The sequence below is a fragment of the Copidosoma floridanum genome, unplaced genomic scaffold, assembly GCF_036245765.1.
Source record: "Copidosoma floridanum isolate Cflo_tuat_1 unplaced genomic scaffold, Cflo_Japanese_pri ptg000025l, whole genome shotgun sequence".
NCBI classification, from domain to species: domain Eukaryota; kingdom Metazoa; phylum Arthropoda; class Insecta; order Hymenoptera; family Encyrtidae; genus Copidosoma; species Copidosoma floridanum.
Window position 1 is genome coordinate 5,817,194 of NW_028321902.1, and position 20,172 is coordinate 5,837,365.

The 20,172-nt window shown below is 41.0% G+C and overlaps 3 protein-coding genes across 4 annotated transcripts in view; 1 reads left to right on the forward strand and 2 right to left on the reverse strand.

Annotated features, from left to right (window-relative positions):
• Positions 1 to 14,948, reverse strand: part of dome (cytokine receptor domeless) — a 29,349-nt gene extending 14,401 nt beyond the window's left edge. Inside the window, exon 1 of the mRNA XM_014357572.3 lies at positions 13,364 to 14,948. The gene's annotated coding sequence lies outside the window, so the exon portion shown is untranslated. The remainder of the gene's footprint in view (positions 1 to 13,363) is intronic.
• An 857-nt stretch (positions 14,949 to 15,805) lies between these two features.
• LOC106642689 (replication protein A 32 kDa subunit-B) lies at positions 15,806 to 17,279 on the forward strand. Of its 2 annotated transcripts, none has more exons than XM_089595214.1 (3): positions 15,806 to 16,002; positions 16,064 to 16,412; positions 16,490 to 17,279. In XM_089595214.1, exons 2-3 carry the CDS (start codon positions 16,139 to 16,141, stop codon positions 17,017 to 17,019), a joined length of 804 nt encoding a protein of 267 aa, XP_089451340.1. In that variant the 5' UTR covers positions 15,806 to 16,002; positions 16,064 to 16,138; the 3' UTR covers positions 17,020 to 17,279. The 2 variants fall into 2 exon arrangements, with proteins under 2 accessions (XP_089451340.1, XP_014213018.2); XM_014357532.2 differs by having other exon boundaries at positions 16,084 to 16,412.
• Positions 17,280 to 17,733: 454 nt separating this feature from the next.
• LOC106642691 (uncharacterized) lies at positions 17,734 to 19,163 on the reverse strand. The gene is made up of 2 exons (XM_014357533.3): positions 18,954 to 19,163; positions 17,734 to 18,868 (listed from the first exon to the last, which is right to left on the reverse strand). The coding sequence occupies exons 1-2, from the start codon at positions 19,076 to 19,078 to the stop codon at positions 17,950 to 17,952; spliced, it is 1,044 nt and encodes a 347-aa protein (XP_014213019.2). The 5' UTR covers positions 19,079 to 19,163; the 3' UTR covers positions 17,734 to 17,949.
• Positions 19,164 to 20,172: the final 1,009 nt, after the last annotated feature.

Here is a 20,172-nt window from a genome sequence, read left to right on the forward strand (position 1 = left end):
TGCCAATAAATTCATCTCTACGTTATATTATGGACCCTACAGGGCTCGGTGGGAAAAAAAAAAAAAAAAAAAAAAAAAAAAATGGAGGGAGGGGGTCTATAATTGTAAATCTGTGAAATCCTAAAAGGCACATGTTACTTTACCGCGTGTACCAAGTATCGCGCACTTACTCGGTACGAGGGAGGGGGAGTAGTACAGAAATGGGCCTCGCGGAAATCCAAAAAACGAAAAGGAGACGAGAGAGAGAGAGAAGTCTAAAACCAGCTGGTGTGTGTATAGGTTTACGTGTATGTATTAAAAAAAGAAAGAAAGAAAAAAAGAGGAATGAAAAAGGGGTTGCTATACAAGAGGAAGAAGGGGGTTTGTGTCTGGGCTGTGCGTGGTGTGTATCGCCGCGAGAGCTCCAAACAACCAAAGAGGAGGAGGAGGAGGCTAAAGAAGCACTGTATATATATACAAGCTCACATACGAGAGAGGAGAGAGCTGCACGGCACAGCAGCCGGTAGCTGTTTTAGGTGGATTCCGGGAACGGAGATCCGAATGGGCCTACATAACGTCGAGAAAGAGAGAGAGAGAGAGAGAGAGAGAGAAGAAGCAACACCAGAGCAAAGGAGAAAAGAGAGAAGAAAGAGAGGCGAACGAGCGCGTATAGAGAGAGAGAGGAGGCCTCCCCCTTCGCGTCCCAGGGGTTTTCTCGGAAGGCGCCGCCTTTATGCACCAGCGAGGCCATGCTGGTCGGGCACCACATCGGAGCGCTGCAACGTCTTACACACACATATACCTGCGCGCGCGCGCGTCCCAGCTCCTTGCCCAGCAAAAAAAAAAGTGGAGGTGCATGGTGGCCCACAACATGTGCGTGCAACAACATTTATGTATATACATATGTATGTATGTGTGTGTGTGTGTGTGTCTACCTATGTATGTGTTGTGTTTCGTATGCATGTGTGCGAGCGAAAAATAATGCGCGTTTTCGCTCGGCGGAATTTAAATGCCCGGGATTACACGCACGAGAGCTGCAGACTTACATGGGTTTTTTTTTTTTTTTTTTTTTTTCTCAACGCATGGGTATATACATACACACCTATTTATCTATGGGATCGTTTATGTATATACATGTATATAGAAGAACGAGGGTTGATGGTTGTTCCGTAGTTTTACCTGATGTGTATACGTATGTAAGTATGCGGTATAAATAATATGCCCATCGGCCGTATGTATACAGAGGGTGCACATCGGAGGGGAAAGAGAACGAAAAAATGTATAATACAAATATATATACACACGCAGCATCAGAGAGAAATGTCGGAGGAGGGATGTACCTATTTAAACTGCAGCAGGTCCTGTGTGTAAGGGAATATACATCGGCTTTTAGGGAAAAAAAAAAATAATAATAATAAAATAATAAAAGGAGACGAGGCGTTTGTGTTTTCCTGTCTGTCTGTCTGTCTACGGAGGAGGAGGAGACACGAGGACCCGAGAAAAAGCTAGGGAGTTATAATAAAAGTGTTCGCCAAAGAAAAAGAGAGAGAGAGAGATAAGGTCGCAGTGCTAATGCGTTTTTTCTCTTCTAAAAACGTCACTCCCCCCCATCACCATCGCCGCTCTAAGACCCCGCACGTGTCGGGTCCCCGAATACCTCAACTGTGTATGTTTAGCATCGGGTGTATCTCTGATTAGATTAGAAAAATGTGTCTGCCACGACGACGACGACGGACGTCCTCTTTCCGTGATTCTGCTGGTCGGTATGTTGTTTATCATCCATCGACGGCAACAGAACAACCATCCCTAGAAATGCCTCTCCGATAACCCCCTTCCGCTGTAGATTAGCCGTATATATATACACTTTAGAGATTCTTCCCTCGGTTCTATGTGTTTTTTTATTTTATTTTTGTAACTTCTTCCAAAGGAGCGCCGTTACCGTGCTATCACGTAGATATATACATATACACACCGCAGGTAACCCTCGTCATTCTCTTGGACACACCTGTTATTAAACAGCAATTTGATATCCGAAAACGGCCCCCCTCGCTCCCCCCCCCCCATCTTATAGCTTTAAATAATACAGACACCGCGCCACGCCGCCTCTTTTTTTCTCCTAACTCGCGCGTGTACGCATTATATGTGTGTATAGGTGAATAGTGATCTAAGAGTGTGTATATATGTGGATCGAACGGACTACGAAAAATCGGGGAGACCGGGCGGTCGCAATAATTTGGCTAAAAGGCCGCGAGCGCGCTTTTAATTCGACTCGAGCAACAAAAGGGACCCGATACGCTCGAGGGGGAAAAAGAAATTTTTTTTTTTTTTCCTATATATAATATGGAGACTAAGCACGAAAGGTAAAAAAAAAAAAAAGTTATACTCCAAAAAAAAGGAACACGCACGCACTCTATTGTGGGGGGGGGGCTCTTGTAAAGTTTTTCCGAAATCTCGACGATAAACATCGCGTTTTTTCGTTTTACGGCGCCTATGCATTTTACACATGTATATACGGTCCGAGACGAAGCGAAGGGGGAGCGAGGAATTTTCAAGGGCTCCTGCTGCTAATAGCGTGGACTCAATATGTATATATATGTACGCTTCGTGTAACAGCCCTATTTATTTCCCGGGGCCCTTAATTGGCGTCTAAACACTAAAAGGGGAGTAAGTGTATATATATAAGGGAGAAAACAGCGGCCTCGAGAACCCCTCTCAAGGCTCTTCTTTGCTTTTCCCGTCGTCGTCGTCGTCGTCGATTTATAACACCGGCGCACCGGTGCAGTTCCGCCAAGAGAGAGGAAAAGGGAGATAAGAAAATTCCTCCTCGGCTGTGCACTTACCTAAGTATGTATAATATATTTTTTCACAGCGCGTTACGTTATAATATGCTCGCTCGATTTTTAATTTTGAAGCTGTGTTGCTGCCTATTCTTTTTTTTTTTCCTTACCACCGCGTCACTTTTCTCCGAATCGGCTGGTAGGTAAACGTTAGGTTGTAGGTACGTGCTAATGTCACGTTTGAGTTTTTTTTTTCCAAGCGTACCGTCGCCGATGAATATATGGCGTGTATAATGTGTGTACAGTCGTAGCTACACTGCAATGATTAATACACACGCATAGGTGTGATTTTGTATCCATTGTAGCACGCGCGCTATACTTTGCTGGATTTTTCGCGTTTTCCAATTGCTACGCTGATGATTTCGAGATATACGATTTATCAACACGTGTGTGCTATTCTCGTAATTAATGGTTACTGATAACACAGTTATTTTTTGGTTGAAAACAAAAAAAAGGCTTCACTGAGAATCAAAGTATATGCATACATAAATAGTGCGTAGTTGACATTTCATTTTTTTTTTTTTTTTTTTTTTTTACACAAAAAGCATTACGCTTGTGTTGGTTTAACACGCATACAAGAGTGTAAAATCTGTGACAGGAATAATATACACTCTACAGCCTATACACTTGTGTCAATCGTGGAAGGAAAAACTTATTTAGTTCAATGGAACAGTCGAAACAACTTACGGAGCATCGATTTGCTTATTCTCGAAATTCTTATCAACTCGACAGCAAAGCGCTTTAAAAAAAAAAAAGAAAAAAAGAATTTTAATTATACACATTTTCAACATGATCACAAATATCCATGTATAAAGAGGGAAGCATATTGAAAATTTGTTTTTTTATTTTCTTTTTATTTTTTAATTCGATGAATGGCGCAATTTTTTTTAATTTTTTCAACGCCCGCATTTTTTCTCCTCGAGCGTATGCTTTCCAAACCGAGTCAGCGAGCGTGTGTTGCTTCGTACGAAGCGGAACGACGCTTCTATGAACGAAAGATATCGATCCGATGAATGAATTCAGTGTAGGCTTTTCCGGGAGATTAGAACACGAGAGTGTCCCCCGTCCAGTGGAAAGAAATAATAAAAGTGCTAAGCAAGGATCCCCCAATACTTGATCGTCACAATTATATACGTTACATCTACCATGTGCACATTGTGACAAGAAAGGGTTTTCAATGAAAATATACACGTGGCGAACCAACAGGTGGGTACGAGGCAGATTTTCCCGTCAAGAAAGAAAAGAATAAAAAAAAGAAAGTAAAAAGTACAACGCTGACAAAACGAGGACGCGTTTTCGTGGAAAAACAGTGGGTGGGAGGGAGTTTAATGTAAGTCTCTCTCCTCCTTTTTTATACATGCGCTGCCGCGAGAAAAGTTCACGAGTTCACTGCAAGGGGATAAAAAAAAATACACATGAAAATTAAACACACAGTCTCGTAATAATAAATTTCACATAACTTTGTTCACGCCAAAATTTTTCTCAAACACTTAAAATCTTCATTAAAAATAATCACACTGAACTTTCGCTACATGAAACGATATCCAAGTCAAAAACTTCCACTTTTTATTGTCTCAACACACCACCTATGCACGTAAAAAAACAATGCTTCGTTAAAAAAAAAAGGAAGAATCCTATACTCTCGCCGAACTTATTCCACATGAAACTATATAATTTAACTTGGCCACTAAATGGCCACTGTGTTGACTAATAGAGTTTTTGGTCTGTGTTGGCACATAAAACTTTTTCCTATTCGTTTTTTGGACACGATAACTCGATGTGTTCCCATCAACGGGGCAGTAAAATTGTAGAAGCAAAGCTTATTAAATGGATAATTGAAAAGCGCTAAAAAGACACAAGTACGCACGAAAATACCGCGAAAAACATCGAACATTGTAACGGCGTAGGCGATTTCTTGAAACAATAATTTTCTCCACTTAAACGCGGATCGATTTCCATATACTCACTTATCTATACACTGTGGTTTCGTTTTTCGTTGTCTATATCACTATCTTTCTTGCTATCGTTTTCCTCGACAATTACGTTATACTAAACACACGCGTGTGCCCCTACACACGGCCCAATACGATAAGAAAGAGTCGAAATTGCTTTCGGGAGTAAAGCACTCGTTAAAATAATCGTACGCCTCATTAGTAATACAAATTAAACGAACGAACATTACGTTTGCTCTTTTTTTTTTTTTTTTCAAATCACACACACACACACACACGTATACACACAAAAGGAAAGCAATTTCAGAAAGAAAAACAATTAGAGAAAGAGAGATAAAGAGGATGGGAAGCTTTTTTTTCTTCGTCTTTTTCATCTCGGCAGAGTAAGTTTTCCTACTTTTCGCTCTCTCGCTTGTATATATACCTATTATACTGCATGTAACCGAGCGCGAGTGCGGGTACATATTACAGGTTATTATTCAAGCTGCGCACACCTATATATATATATATGTAACTTGCACGCGCGTAAACCGCGAGGAGCCCGGCGGCAGCCAAAGTGGTATACATATAATAACAATAATGAGGGGGGAGGGAGGGTGTAATTGCATCGCTGGAAAGTGATTAAATGAAAATCATTATGTATTCCCTTAAGCGAGAGAGAGGAGCAGTCCTTCGGTTGTATACACCGCATATTATGTAGTTGGAAGGGAGTCGCAAGGATCTGTAATCATCTTATTACGACTATGCAAAAGAGAGTAAGAGTAAGAAAAAAAAAAAAAAAAAAGAAACATCGTTTTACACCGCGAGTGAAATGTACCAACTAGAAAAACTACTTCCAGCCGATGTCATGAGCCTTCTCTGTAAAGTCAAACAAAAAAAAAAAAGGAGGGAAAAGGAAGAAGAAGAAGAAGAAGGAGGATCTCTTCCGACGCTCGGCGCAAAGCCTCCCGATGAGTCGTCGTCGATCCTTTTCGGCTTTAGAGGAGGAAAATCCTCTCTTTCAGAACAGTAGAGATGTTTATACAAAAAAAAAAAAAAAAAAAGTGCGTGTATTTGCGTACGCGCAAAAGCACCGTCCCGGAGTATTAGCCGGAAGAACTTAGTACCTGTTTTTGTTGTTTTCCTTTCGATTGTTTTTCCGATCGGGTACACAAGATTTACACCTCCCCCCCTCCCCTACCCATGACACGTGACTTTAGGTTTGCTGTTTTCGCTACATGTATATATACCTCACATTGTTGCTTCTAATCCTATTAAATATATAATACTTGTAAAATGATTTTCCAACTATTTGAATACAGATAGCTACATTTTTTTTTCTTCTTTCATTCGTGTATTTAATTATACAGTACTTACACCCAAGCTCGACCATTAATTGCCCGGACAATGGCCAAAGTTTTTGTTCCCCTCACGCGCGCCCGTCTCTCCCTTGCGTTGCATTATAATATTGTTTTCGAAGCAACCTTTTCTCGTCGTCGTCCCTCTCTTTTTTTCTTCTCTCCGCGTGTTGCGGAATAAATATACATACTTACCATGCACCCCGTGTATATCCCGGCTATCCCTGCTACTACCCCCCCCCCTTTTTTTCATTTTTGACCAAAACAGCAAACACGTACCCTGTAGGTATATGTATATACATAAAACTTAATTCCCCGCGTGTCGTCGAAGAATCCCCGGCTTTCGGGAGGTTTTTACTCGTTGCTTATATATACATTCGCTTGGGAGGAGGAAAAAAAAGGAGAAAAAGAAGAAGGAAGAGGAAGGAAGGTGGAATGTCTTTTCTGCAGTTGAGAGAGAGAGAGGCTGGAAGCAAAGGATACGGAGAATAGCTGCAGCAGAGCGCACGGCAATTTTCAATTGATGCCCCCCTCCTCCTCCTCCTCACATCTCTGTACCTTATGTGTGTACACAACGCGTACGTGTACAGAGAGTTATCGGGCCAGCGTGTAGATACACGCACCTTGATAAAGAGTATCTTTCCTTTCGCGTATACGTATATACAAGACGAGAGACGATGAGCACGAGAAAGAGGAGACCCCCGCGTGTTGTTTCTTATTTTCTTTTTTTTCTTTTTCTTTTCTTGAAGGAAAAAGAAAAAGGTACATATACAAGGTGCAGACGCGCGTATAAAAACGGCAAGAAGCGGGTATCGGGTAAATTTAATTATCGGCCGCGCGGGCTCCCATCCTTTTTTTTTTTTTTCTTACTCTTCTCTTTTTTCGCTGTTTACCTTTGCACCAAGTCACTGCCATGGTAATTAGCTGACTGCGGGGAAAATTTTTTTTTTTCCACGATAGACAGAGAGATGCAAATTCGCGCTCGTTTAATTTTGCTGCGTGTAACTTTGGACGAACAACCTAAACTGTACAGCTGCATCGCGTATGGGGAAAACTATAACAAGGATATACATTCACAGACGCTGAAACGGAAATTTGTGATTTCTGGTGCAACAAAAATAACTGACAATTTTTCATACTTTTTCACACTTGAATACAATCTCTGTTCTACGATATATTACGTGCACAATAAGATATATATTTATAAAACAAAATTCTTGATGTCCAGGCATTCTTCATTTGAATAATACTATAGGCAGATAGAATTTACTTATGATATACATATTTGAAAAAGTACTTTTTTAGTTCGCACGGAGTATTGACTGATCATTAAATTTTTTTACTTCTTATAGTGCCTTTACTTTTATTTTGCTAAAAAAATATTTTGTAACGCGTTACTACCATCATTTATGTTTTGCATTGTACATTTTTTATACCACGGATTTTAATTACATTTTGTAAAAACAAAGAATTGTTATAGCAATGATTCACAAACCTATTTTTTTTTTTTTTTACAACCCACGAATGCAATTTAAATGAAACCACGTGATCTCAGCTTCAATTCGTGTTGTCATGTACATCGCCGAAATTTATCAATTTACACGTATCTACTGCAATAAAAACATAAAAATTGAATAACAAGCATGATGATAACAAAACACATCTTTTTGAAGGAATCGATGAAAAAATAATTGTTTCAGCATCCGTACATTTACCTTATTTGCCAAATTTAAAAAAAAATTGTTTTTTTTTTTATTACACAACACAATAGTCAACAGGCACGTAAACAAGGAAAAAAAAAAAAAAAAAAAAAATTCAACGTGGGAACGAAGAAGGTGGACCCCTACGCACACCTGCCCCTCTCTTTGATTTAAAAATCCATACATCTATACGTGGATGTAAATGTACACACAGAGAGCCGAGTTAGAAGACACCTGCCAATGGCTACCTGATATTATATTTACACATGTGCAACCGAGAGAGAAAAGGAAAGCCCAAAGAATCGACGAAATATTTTTCCCTCCGTTCTCTCCCCCCTATATAACGTGACAAATTTCCCTCTTCTTTCCGGACGAGAGCCTTCATAAAACACGTTTAAGCCGATTCCCATGTGCGTGCACGTGTTGAAGCGACCATCAGCGGAATAAGACCGCCTTATATTTTTTTTTTCCCCCTTTGGAGAGAGGGGAATAGAGTTTTTGCGGTGCAGGCGTCATATTATACTCACAGACACGTATATATGCCAGAGGGAGAAACCTACCGTCTGCCAAAAGTCGCTCTCTCTCTCTCTCTCTCTCTCTCTCTCTCTCCCGGTACAATTGAATGACGCGAGCGAGCCGAAAAGAGAGTTAGATTACAAAGTGGATCTCGCGGGAGAGGAATCACGAGAGAGAGAAATAAGACAGTAGAGAGCCCGCATGCGTGTGTATTACGTGTGGGCCAAGAGACTCTGTGTGTCGGGCGATGTTATTTTGATTTATCGAGAGTTACGATTACTTCCGCCGGAGAGGCGTTACGTAAAACCGTTATTGCGCGAATATAATATGCGAATGCGATGGTACACAAAGTAACCCAATAACCATAATTTAAAGAGAAACAAAAAGTGGGGGGGGGGCGCTCGTGTGGTTTTTTTCGAGTATACCCAAAATTCATGGAAGTACAGGTCGGGACGAAAAAAGGAAGAAAAAAAAAAGAATTATTTTCGTGAGTAACTTTTAGCCGATGCTGTACACACACAACACGGTTTAACCATCAGCCGAGAGCGAACGACCCGTAGGCCATAGGCCCCTGGGTGTAGTGTGGTAGCGCTCCGTCGAGCGCGAGAGAAAAAGAAGGAGAGAAAAAAAAAAAAGAGAGAGAGAAAGAGGATAAGGGCAGCGTGAGGGGCTCGAAGAGGAGGACGAGAGAGAAACCCGACGATGCAGCAGTCGAGGAGGAGAGGGCCTTTTCAGCATTTTTTTCCGTCCGCACTCCGCCTGTTTTTCTCCTTCTTCTTCCCGGCTTTATATACATACACGCTATACGTATACATGCAGCCCCAAGGCTCCTCTTCTTCTTCTTCTTCTTCTCGGATTTTTCAAAAGCTCCAGTCGCGCGCGTGTGCGTGAATGTATGCGTGCAAGGGCGAGGAAGAAGGGTGTTTATATATACCTATATGCACACGCGCAGGGCATTAGGAGCCGGGACGACCCTGGACGCTGTCCGTGTGCGAGGAAAAGTGGGCCCCTTAATTCTTGCGTCTTATTAGTCCCCAAATAAATACCCTCCTTTGTTTTCTTTTTTCCTCGACGAGGGACGAGCAGCCACGGGTCTTTTTTCGCGTCTGGACTGCTTTCAGGGCAGGATATATTGCTTTTTTCCGGCGAAGCGGGATTTGGGACCGTGGGTCCTTTATCCTTGTTATTTATGATTTTTTTTTTTTTCTTTTTCGTCCATTTCAGACAAATGTCTATTTTACACGAGATCGCAAATATAAGCGACTCGCAATATTACCTGCATGATCGACAACACCCCCCTTTTTTATCCTTCGCTCCGTCGACTCTCAAAAAAATAATACTCAAAAGCAACTAAGCAGGAAAAAATAGAGATACAAGTGTATCCGGGAGGTATTTACGCTCGTGCCCCCGGAATATCGAATTAGAGTTTTACGTGGAAAAAGAGCCCCTCTCCCCCTTCGCGCTCGCAATCCCTTTTTTTTTCCTTTAATAAGAAAAAAAAAGCAGAATCGAGGAAACTCAAAGCCTCGGGCAGTCGCATGCGTGTGCATGCCCGTGACCATTGGATTCCTTTTGGCGGTGGATGTGAAAAATTGAACGAAAAAAAAAAAAAAAAAAAAAATTGTAGTTCAATCGGGCACTTATACGCAGCATTGATTCGTGGAACATGTCTCTCTCTCTCTCTCTGTCTGATAGAAGCAGGGAGATTCGATTATTTTCTTTTTTTTTTTTCGTTTCTAGATTCCTGCTTTGCATGTGCCGGCACATTTATATATGCGTGAAGGTATATACCGTTACGAGAGAGAGAGAGTTTCTCGTTTTTATTTCTCGAATATTTTTTCGAAACTTTCTCGGTATACAAATAATATATAATAGCACACACGTACAATGTACTTACGCTCTCGTGAGTAATGTATCCTGATGCTGTTATCAGCGTGCAGCACGCGAGCGGTCGTATATGTACGGGGCACCGATCCAATTATTTATTTATCTATTTCAACAGATACACACTCGTATTTTTACATAAAATGTCCGGGTGTGCGCGCGCGAATTTCTTCCTTTCCTGAATGAAATCGACTATAGGGTGTATACGCGCGCAACAATGTTTGTACTTTGTACACGTCAGAGAGAGAGAGAGAGAGTGACTTCGTGTTGTATAATTACACTACGAGTTTATAGATATACGAACCGTCGTGGTCCGTCTCGCGTGGCTGTTATCGTACCCGACTGCGAGAAAGTCATTAACATCTACTTACTTTTCTCAAAATTTATCGTCGCGCTCACACGCTGCGCCATCATCCAGACATGATAAGAGGAACATCGTTTAAAAGCCATTTGGTGCGCTTTTATTTTTCTCGCGAAAAAGCACGTGCAACCAACGTCCAACGCTTGTGTTGAGACGGAAACATTTTACGCGCCCTGAATTTTTCGATAAAGTCCCTCCGCGTCATCCAATCCGGTCAAACGGCGCGATACGCGGTGTATAATGAGTGTGCCATATTTGTGTTGTGTAGACCCTCGATCGAAAGACAAATAAAGTGACGTAACGAATTCGCGGAAATCGTGCACTTTGTAGAGTCGAGAGAAAGGTATTTTTCTTCGTGTACAATGTGATTAGGTTTGAGAATAGTATATACACGTATACCAAATGAACATGTCAAGCGACATAATTGATATACGTACACTTGTGTGTTTCAACAGCTGAGTATATTTTCAGAACAGCTATTTTAACATGGGGACAATACCAGAAGCGCGTATGGAGGTAATATTTTGCGAGAGTTGTTAATGATATTCTTTTTTTTTGCGCTTCCTCGTATCAGAGAAAGCTTAAAAAAAAACAAAAAAAAAAAAAACGAAAGTTTGCTCAAAAGCGCATGGTATGTGTGTGTGTCTATATAAGATGTACGCTTAAGGCCCAAAAGAGTAAAAATGGACGCTGGAAAATTCCTCAAAATTACTCTTTTCAAAGTTGTAAAATTACTCTTTATAAATGGTAAGTAGTTTTGAAGAAAGCCAAGTGATTTTCGAATATTACTCTTTTGAAAAGAGGGAATCTTCAAAACTACCATTTATAAAGAGTAATTTTACTATACTTTGAAAAGAGTAATGTCGAGGAACTACTCTTTCGAGCGTCCATATTTTTTCACCCTTTTGGGCTTGGAGTATACATGAAAGAAACTTTTTTTTTTTTCGTCCCCTTGTAAAGAGTTTCAATTTATTAATTACAATTGTGTAACAATAATTGATGAGCAGAATTTGTTTTTTAATCGCAGCGACATGGTGTTGTTTACAAGCGTATCGGGTACCAGTGGGGTATATTATATGGGTAAGCGCCTACACCCGAGAGCTCATAATATTTGTTTACTCTAGAAAAAACACCTGCACACAAAACCCATTACCATTGTCTGCTTATGTTATATTGTAGTGACAGAAAGCGCTGATATTCGCGAAATTCGATGAATCAAAGTCACCGTCGTTATTTAATTAAACGGAGCATCCCCAGGGGTGAGGGGTAAAAAAAGGAGGGAGGGGTCGCCGTTAGAAAAATACATCACACGCGAGCGCACGGCGGACAAAAGCACCGTGTATGTATACCTTGCCGATAATTCGTGCCGACCAATTAAGAGCCGCCCGTTGGAAGAACAATGGGCCGGATAAAAGTTAATTTCGTGTCCTCTTCCACCTCTGCGTCGTCGACGTCATGGTCGTTTGGGGGAGAAGAGAGGAAAAAAAAAAAAAAAAAAAAAAAACACTCGGCCGAGGAAGGGAGCTATAAATCAAGTCCGCAGGAGACGACGACGACGACGACGAGGAGGATCGATCCGCAGGCTCGAATAATTCATCGCGTGACATACTAATAAATAAGGAAAAAGCACGGGCCGAGCGCTGAGGGGAGACCCCTTCGGATGCAGTACGCACGAGAGCGTGTGTATACGAGTAGGGGACTCGCGTCGCATTCCGCGGGGGGATATTGGTAAAAAAGAGCACCAGAGTGTCCCCTTTCCAAGCCTGTACATTATCATCTGCTGCCTCTCGCGTCTTGTTTATATCTCGCGTATATATATATATATATATATACACGAGTACAATGCAGTAGCTGCTTATGCAGAAAGGGAATGTATATTGGACAAGGATGTGCTTTGCGGTGGTGGCAATAAACTATGCGTTCCTTGTGCATATACACACGATCGGCATTCGTTTGGCTAAACTTTTTGCTCGATTGTTGATACGTATATGCATGTATGTGCGGTCTCGATGTAAATTCGGAGCCAACGCGCTTATTTCTTATCTCCCCCCCCCCCCTCGACGCCGAGGGGGATTGTGTGCTCACGTTTTTCACGTTAATTGGGCGCAACGTTATCATAACGATAAGCCCTAAATGGCTTTGCGCATAATTTAACTTTTTGTTTTGTGTTTATCTCTTATCGCCTAGACACGTTTGAGATTTCGGATGGTAATCGCTTTGTGGACTCGAGAAACAAACAAATTTTCTTTTTCTTCTACGTTTAAGATAGCGAATGGAGGAATTTGACGTCATTAACGATTTTGACCTTCTTTTTTTTTCGTTTATTTTTTAATTATTCGACACAAGGTGAAAACCGTTTCGCCGTAAAAATTTGTATATTCGATACATTTGAACATATTTTAACAATACAACGAGACACGCGAGTACAGTACAATAACAGTATTGTTGTGCTATTATTCTTGTAATAATATAGTTCTATCCCGGTGCGCGGCTTTGCACAGTAATTCAGTAACTCGTTAAGAGCAAAATAATAATATCTAAAGACGAGTATCTGTACATAAAATCAAAGTGCCGGGTGATAATTTTATACATCCCAGCAGCAAACTTAATCGGATGTAGCTGATGATTTCGGAGCTTTCGCGGATCCACTAGCCACGTGTGTTGATAAAAAAAAAGTTTCGGTCCTTTCCCTCGTAAGGTGATAATTTATTGCACTATATCATTTAAAATTGAAAAAAAAAAAAAAAGGTAAAACTATGGTTGTTTCAACACGATATTCATTGTACGAAATACTCACCCTCAAGAGCAGCAGCAGGTGCCAGCGGCACGTCGTTTCGCGTCGCATGTCCTCTGATTTCCTCCTCCTCTCCCGGGAATCCAGCAGCAACGCAGCGCGCGCCAAGCGTTTAATTAACAATACAAAAGAGAGGCTCCTCCAAGAGACTCGGTTTATTTGCGGAAAACCCGCATGCGTCTTACGTATCCTCCTGTTTCTTGTCCTTTTTTCGTCTTGTTAAACACAGTCATGCATCAATGTGAACTTCACAAATAAAATAAAATAAATAAAGAACTGAACAAACGACGAATAAACACACTCGGACGGACAAAGTGTAAGTAGGCGCGGTGTGTATAGGTGTACAATGCGTGCACTTGCTCTCTCTCGAGCTCGTATACGAGATGATGCTGCAGTAGCCACGTTGAGGAACAAAAAAAGAAAAAGATTTAAGAAGGCACAAAGAGTCGTTCTCCCATGTTTTCCACGTCGCCTTGTCAATGACACTTTAACGTATACTCATAATGAATATGTGCACTGCACGATGTGCGCGTAATTATCACGCTCGCACACACACACACACCCACAAACCACTCACTCGACTTCTCTGCTGCACTGATAACCGATGTTGGTACGTAATACTCTACATACACGTATGTATATATTCTTTTTTACAACATTACATTACACGCACTGGCGAGCTGTGTTTTATCTCTTCCTCTTTATCTGTCGTGGAACTCGTGGGTCAGCACAAAAAAAAACCAACCAAATAAACAATTAACCATAGTAATCACACGTCAACTTGATATACATGTGTACACAATAGCATGCTCGCACGCACGTTTGTTATAAATGAGAGCAGCGATTGGATGTATATGTAGCCGCAATAAACAAATAATTACACTTGAGTGCTCGGTGCGGGGTGTGTGTATCTCAGCGGACAGACGTGTAGCCCGCCGAGGTTAGCGACTGTTGCTCGCCATGTAGAAAGAACGTATATAGAAAGAAACTGGCTGCTGCTGCTGCTGTTCTTGGCTCAGGTTTATTAAGACTGACTGATGGCGTCCACACCACCCCACATACCCACACACTTTCTTTTTGTACAATCTCGCGCGCTATACACGCATCACTGATGAAAAAAAAATAAATAAAAAAAAAAAGATCAACTCTTTGGAGCACGCGCACGCGACACTATCACTATATACTTTTATTTCAATCGCGGAAAATCCGCGAGCGTCGACTAATCCGATACTTGATCAAATTCTTGAGAGAGATAGAGGCACAGCAGGCGAACATTAGGAGACAGGCACTGTACAACAAACGCGTTTACGTGTGAGAGGCGTTTTGTGTGTATATAGCACGAACGGAGAAGAGGCCGAGAGAGCTGCTTCGTTCTGGCTGATCTGGGCCTGATTTTGTACACGGTCGCTGCTGCAGCCGTCCGACAGAAGCAGCGCCTGTGCCCGTACTGCGGCTCGGCTGGGCCTGTCTATATATGTATTATAATTGGTGCCACTACTACACTCTATAGTCTCTATACTCTATCCCTGATGTTCTGTTCTCGGTAATGCTGAGCCAAACTCCGAAACTCCAATCAGTGACTGTATTGTTGCTCTTTTCGTTGCACACTGTGGACTGTGGCATTTGGTATATAGCGAATGCCACTGCTACCAACTGTGTAACCAAAAGTATACCTACATGCGCCGTGAGTGTGCGCTATGGTGGTGGGAGAGAAAAGTGCATGACTCGATCATTTCAAGTAAGTACGATAATTACCTCGATAATTACTACACAGTAGTGAATAAGTAATATGAAATTTTATGAGCAGGGTAGTTTTCACGTTGAGCATCCTCATGAGTCATGAGTTGGTGAACTTGTGTGAATATATGCGGTGAGTTTGCAAAAGTCCGGCGAGACTGTCCGCACTTTCCTGGGCACCAAATGGCACATGGAGAATAATTTATTTTATCAGCACTATCATGTAATTCCTATGTATTTAATAATTCCTACTCGTGCGTGTGAAAAGTTTATTACGGCACTGTTGAAGATTTTGATGTTCGTGCATGTTTCTTCCAATAAAATTTAAAATACAATTTTTTATGGAGACAGTAGGATTTTTTACATTTTCATATTGCTCTTGTTTTGGTACCTTTGAACTCTTATGGTAAGGTAAGTTCGATGCTTTGTCGGTCGAGTTTTGAATTTCAAAAAAACCGTCGAGTTTTTTAATTTTCATTTTACAATTCAATGAATTTTTTTTCTTTAAATAATAAAAATATTAATACCAACAGCTTTGAACACGTATTCCTTACGGTTTTTACAGTAAAGCATCAATAAAGAGCAAAATTTTCAAATCGATTATCCTACGTAGATGTCGCTTGGGTTTTTCGCGCGCCCGACCTCCGACCCGTGTATATAGATGTATCATCGTATATAGGTACCGTTCTTTCTCTGTCAAATCAAAATCGGCTTACATATTTTGGCGCGCAACCCATGCACATGAGGTTGTGTATACCTTCTAACTCGCCGGATCGAGAAAAAGGTTTACGTGAATTTTCTTTCATTTCTGCAAATATCGCGCTGTGTGTTGCAAAATCCAAAACACACGAGCCACTTAGTTACTCAACGACAGCATCTAGCCATCATCAACCAGAATCAACTTGGTAAGACCCAGTAAACGTTTGTTGATTCAAATCACCCATCTATATTAATTAACAATTATAGTGGTGAACGTACAATTTCAGTAACTGCAGTTTTTTACTACCCTGTCACGAGGAATAAACAGTAGCAACAGCCGTCATGTCGTGGGGTAACTTTGACAGCAGCTCGATGCAGAGTTCGGGTGGCTTCATGGACACCACAATGGGGGATGGGGCTGGAGCTGGAACCGAAGATAAAGGAGGTTCCAAGCGAGCTCAAAATTGCATGCCCGTCATGATATCTCATATCCAAAGGCATGGAGAGAAGCTCACCGTTTGGGGTGTGCCGGCGCGCATAGTTACCTTGGTTGCCTTCGTCCGTAAGCTCGAATCTACCAGCACAAAGGTCACATTTGAATTCCAGGACGAGACTGGTTGGTTTTTCTCATCGCTATTTGTCTGATCTCGTTTCTTAATGTGTGCCTTGTTCTGTAATTATGTCTTTCTGCAGGTGTCATCAAGGGTATTAAGTGGTTAGAGGGTGACAATGCAACGTACGAATCGCCAGTCAGTGTTAACAACTACGCCCGCGTTTACGGTCTGATCAGAGATCAGAACGACGAGCCTTACGTCCTTATTGTCAACGTTCAGCCGATGGAGCACCTGAATGAGCTGCTGACCCACATCATGGAAGTTACTTTGATGTGTCTACAGGGAGAGAAGATGGTGAACAAAGTGGCCACCAACGATTCATCCTATGCCAACAACTCCATTAGAAATACCAGTGCCAATGGTACAGCTGGCAATACTTCTATGGGTGGTGGTGGTGGAGGTGGCATGGGATCAGGTCTTACTGAGAACCAGCAGCTCATTCTCCAAATAATACAAAACAGTGATCCAGAGTATGGAGCAGAAAGAGACGCCATTAAACAACGCGTGCCACCACATCTAGTTTCTAGAGTTGATGAGATTATCGAGTTCCTGTCCGGTGAAGGCCACATTTACACCACCAAGACAGACGACTTTTTCAAGGCTATCTAAGTTTATTTTAATTTTTGTTTAGTCTAGTGGATTCAGAGGTTGTTTTGTTATTAATTCGTAACTTTTGTACTCCACGTTAATTTTAATCATGTAAATAATTTAACAAAAAAATACTTTACTCTCGTGCCGTTGTACATATTTATGCAATCGAATTTTTCTAATCCGTTGCTAAGCTTCAACTTGAGTACTGTGTACATTTGTATCGGGTATCATTTGCACTTTATACTCAATAAAAACGTTCACAAGTGACAAAAAACTGATATTTGAGTAACGGTTTATTTGTTTTAATAACGATAAGTTGACTTTTTATTTTTACAGGGTTTATTAAAAATGTAAAGAAGTTGTAATTAACATACGTCAACATCCCAAAGCATTTCGCGTGGACTATATTATTTATAAACAGCGTTGATTGAAAAAAAAAATTAATTTTGTAGCACGTGGCTTTTACTTGATTTAATTCAGTATTACAGGTATATGAATTGAAAGACAAAAAATTATTTTTTTACTATTTTTATTAATATCGAAAAAAATCAATTGTTAAGCAAATAAATTAAGGACGTCACAATTTAGCGTCAAATATTGAATTACATGTATGTACATGAGATTTCTTGACTTTTTTAAAAATACTTAGCAAGTCCTATTATCTTATAGTTTCAAAGGTTTATCAAATAACGTGATAGTTTCAAATTTAAAAAAAAATTTTGTTTTGACAACGTCATTTTCAAAAAGTGTTCTAGTATAAATAATTTGAAAACATCATTACACTATGATACAAAACTTAAATTAACCAGAGTGAAAATCGTATGCCCCCCTGCTGCCCCCAATAGATTACACATCTCGATCTAGACCTTAATAATCCACCGAATTTTTTGGTCATTCTGGACTTAAACATGAGGGATTAAAAAGTAAAATTTGCCGTTCGCAGTAAATTCAAGCCCTATATTTTACAGCTTGACGGTGGGGCGAAAAGATCCTGCACAGCTCGCTGACCGGCTTGATCGGTGTCCCAGCGTAGCCCTTCAAGCTCTTCCTGTTCATAATAGACGACTTTGACCTGCTGACCTGGAGATTGTCGCTCGACACTTTGGGCTCACGTACACGATATTTCTTCTTTTTGGCCACGTAGTGCGTCCCCGTCACGGACAGGCCAACCACCGTCTTGGACCTTTGGGGCATCGGGCGGTGGCTCACCGGCATCTTCGCTGCAACCTTGGATGACTCCTGCGACTGGATGGTACACGCCATCTCGACCCTACAACTGCTGCCGTGGCTTACACTGAAGCTGCTTATGCTACTCGAAATTCCAGCCAGACTCTGTTTACTTTTCCGGATGACCGGGTGCTGCGCTGGTCGTTTGCAGTTGTTGGCATCGATCGGCTGCAGGGGTCTTCTCGGTGGTAACGGTTTGCCCGTTTGTTTGAGGTTCTTCAGGATCCAGTACTTGGACTGGTGGACACCGCTGCATCTGCCCACGGAGCTCGATTCGTTTTTCTGGACGACCGGCTGCTGTGGGAGCTTACTGGTGATCGCGTTACCACCTTGGTCGGGTCTCCCGGGGATCTTAGTGGCCGACTTTGCGGCGAGACTTCGCAGAGGACGCGGCAGCTTACTCCTCCTAACGTTGCCCCCAATCTGTACCTTTGATTCGTTAGCATCGGTGCTCTCATTTACCAATGCCAACGAGTCCTGAGACTCGTTCTTGCACGTTGACGCGGGCGGATTGTCAAAGATTTTCGCAAGCTTATGGGGATTGAGCAATGGGCCGTCTAAATCGTGCAAATTAAAGCACCTGCGCCTTGGAGTCGCTGGCACGTGGAGGCTGTTGGCTTCTGATGGATCACAAGGATTACTGTGCAGGAAAGAAGGAAAAAAGTATATGATGTATTGTAATTTTATGAGAAAGAACAACTGACGAAAGCCTTTATAGTATGTACCTTATTATCGGCGACGGCGTGTGCGACCTGCAGTCGAAGAAGACGTCGTCATCGGATTCTAAATAAGCGTCAAAAATCACGTTTGGGGTGTACGGAGACGAGTTCTCGGAGGATGTCGAAGACATATTGTATATCAATGTTAATAATATGTTATTTGATCCTTTCGTCGTTGACCAGAGTCAGAACGTAACTACAATCATCGCACGATTTTGACCACCTACATTTACATTTCAAGTGCGGATGTAACGAACAATACGTGTATTGTTCACATACAGTTTGATTTTCAGTATTTATATACTATTGATAGTAAATGTAAATAAATATAAACTTACCTATGAGGCGCCTCTTATCTCTCGTTCTTGCGAATTCATTGGAAAGGAAAAATTCCTAAATACGTACCTTCTAATTTTGCTGACTCGATCGAAAACTTATTATATGCATGACTAAAATTTTTTTTTTAATTACCAACTCATAGGGAATTTTGGCACTTTTTTAACAGTTTGCAGATTATCTCATCACTAATGTTTATCGATCGATAGATTTGAAACTTTTTTCAATTGAGCCAATGACGGGGTTTTTCATAAAAAAAATAAATTGGTCCAACCGGGCCAAAAAGTTCGAAAACTTTAACTGTATTTCCACATTCCAAATTTAATTATTATCCTTTTTGACCGATTTTAGGACGATTTTTTAGGTCAATCTTTTTGTACAGCACTTAAACTACAAAAAGGTACTTTTCTCTGTTGGTTTTTCAAAAATCAGTAGCTATTTTTCTCTACATGTGAGATCAAACTTTTTTTTTTATATTAGCTCTCAGCTCGCAGGAATAACTTTTTAATCTTAAAATTGATGTTCCAATATTTACTGATTTGGTCGAAATTATTTGCACACGTTGCAGTTGACTTGTGTACCAAAATATGGTTTCGATGGAAAAATGTTTGCCCTTGATTTTTTATCCACTGACTGTTGCAAAAACAACGAGTTCTTGTTGCAAAAGCAGTGCTCATTCAGCTTCTGGATGAATTTGCTTGGAGCTTGATGTCATAATGTATATATGCGCTCTATGTCGAAACTGTTTGACGAAATATGACAAGCACGAAATGAAAAGTTTTTATATTTTTGTGTTACAGTGGAGTATACATTTATTCCATAAAATTGAACTGTATCACAATTTACCTTTTTTCACGAGTAATGAAGATTGAAGCTCATGATAGAAGAG

Bases quoted from the DNA above. Each gene is read 5' to 3' on its own strand.
- LOC106642689 (XM_089595214.1), top strand. From the start codon at position 16,139: ATGTCGTGGGGTAACTTTGACAGCAGCTCGATGCAGAGTTCGGGTGGC. The intron at 16,413-16,489 runs GTTGGTTTTTCT...GTCTTTCTGCAG, and splicing joins TGAATTCCAGGACGAGACTG to GTGTCATCAAGGGTATTAAG.
- LOC106642691 (XM_014357533.3), bottom strand. From the start codon at position 19,078: ATGTCTTCGACATCCTCCGAGAACTCGTCTCCGTACACCCCAAACGTG. The intron at 18,869-18,953 runs GTACATACTATA...TTTCCTGCACAG, and splicing joins ACGCCGTCGCCGATAATAAG to TAATCCTTGTGATCCATCAG.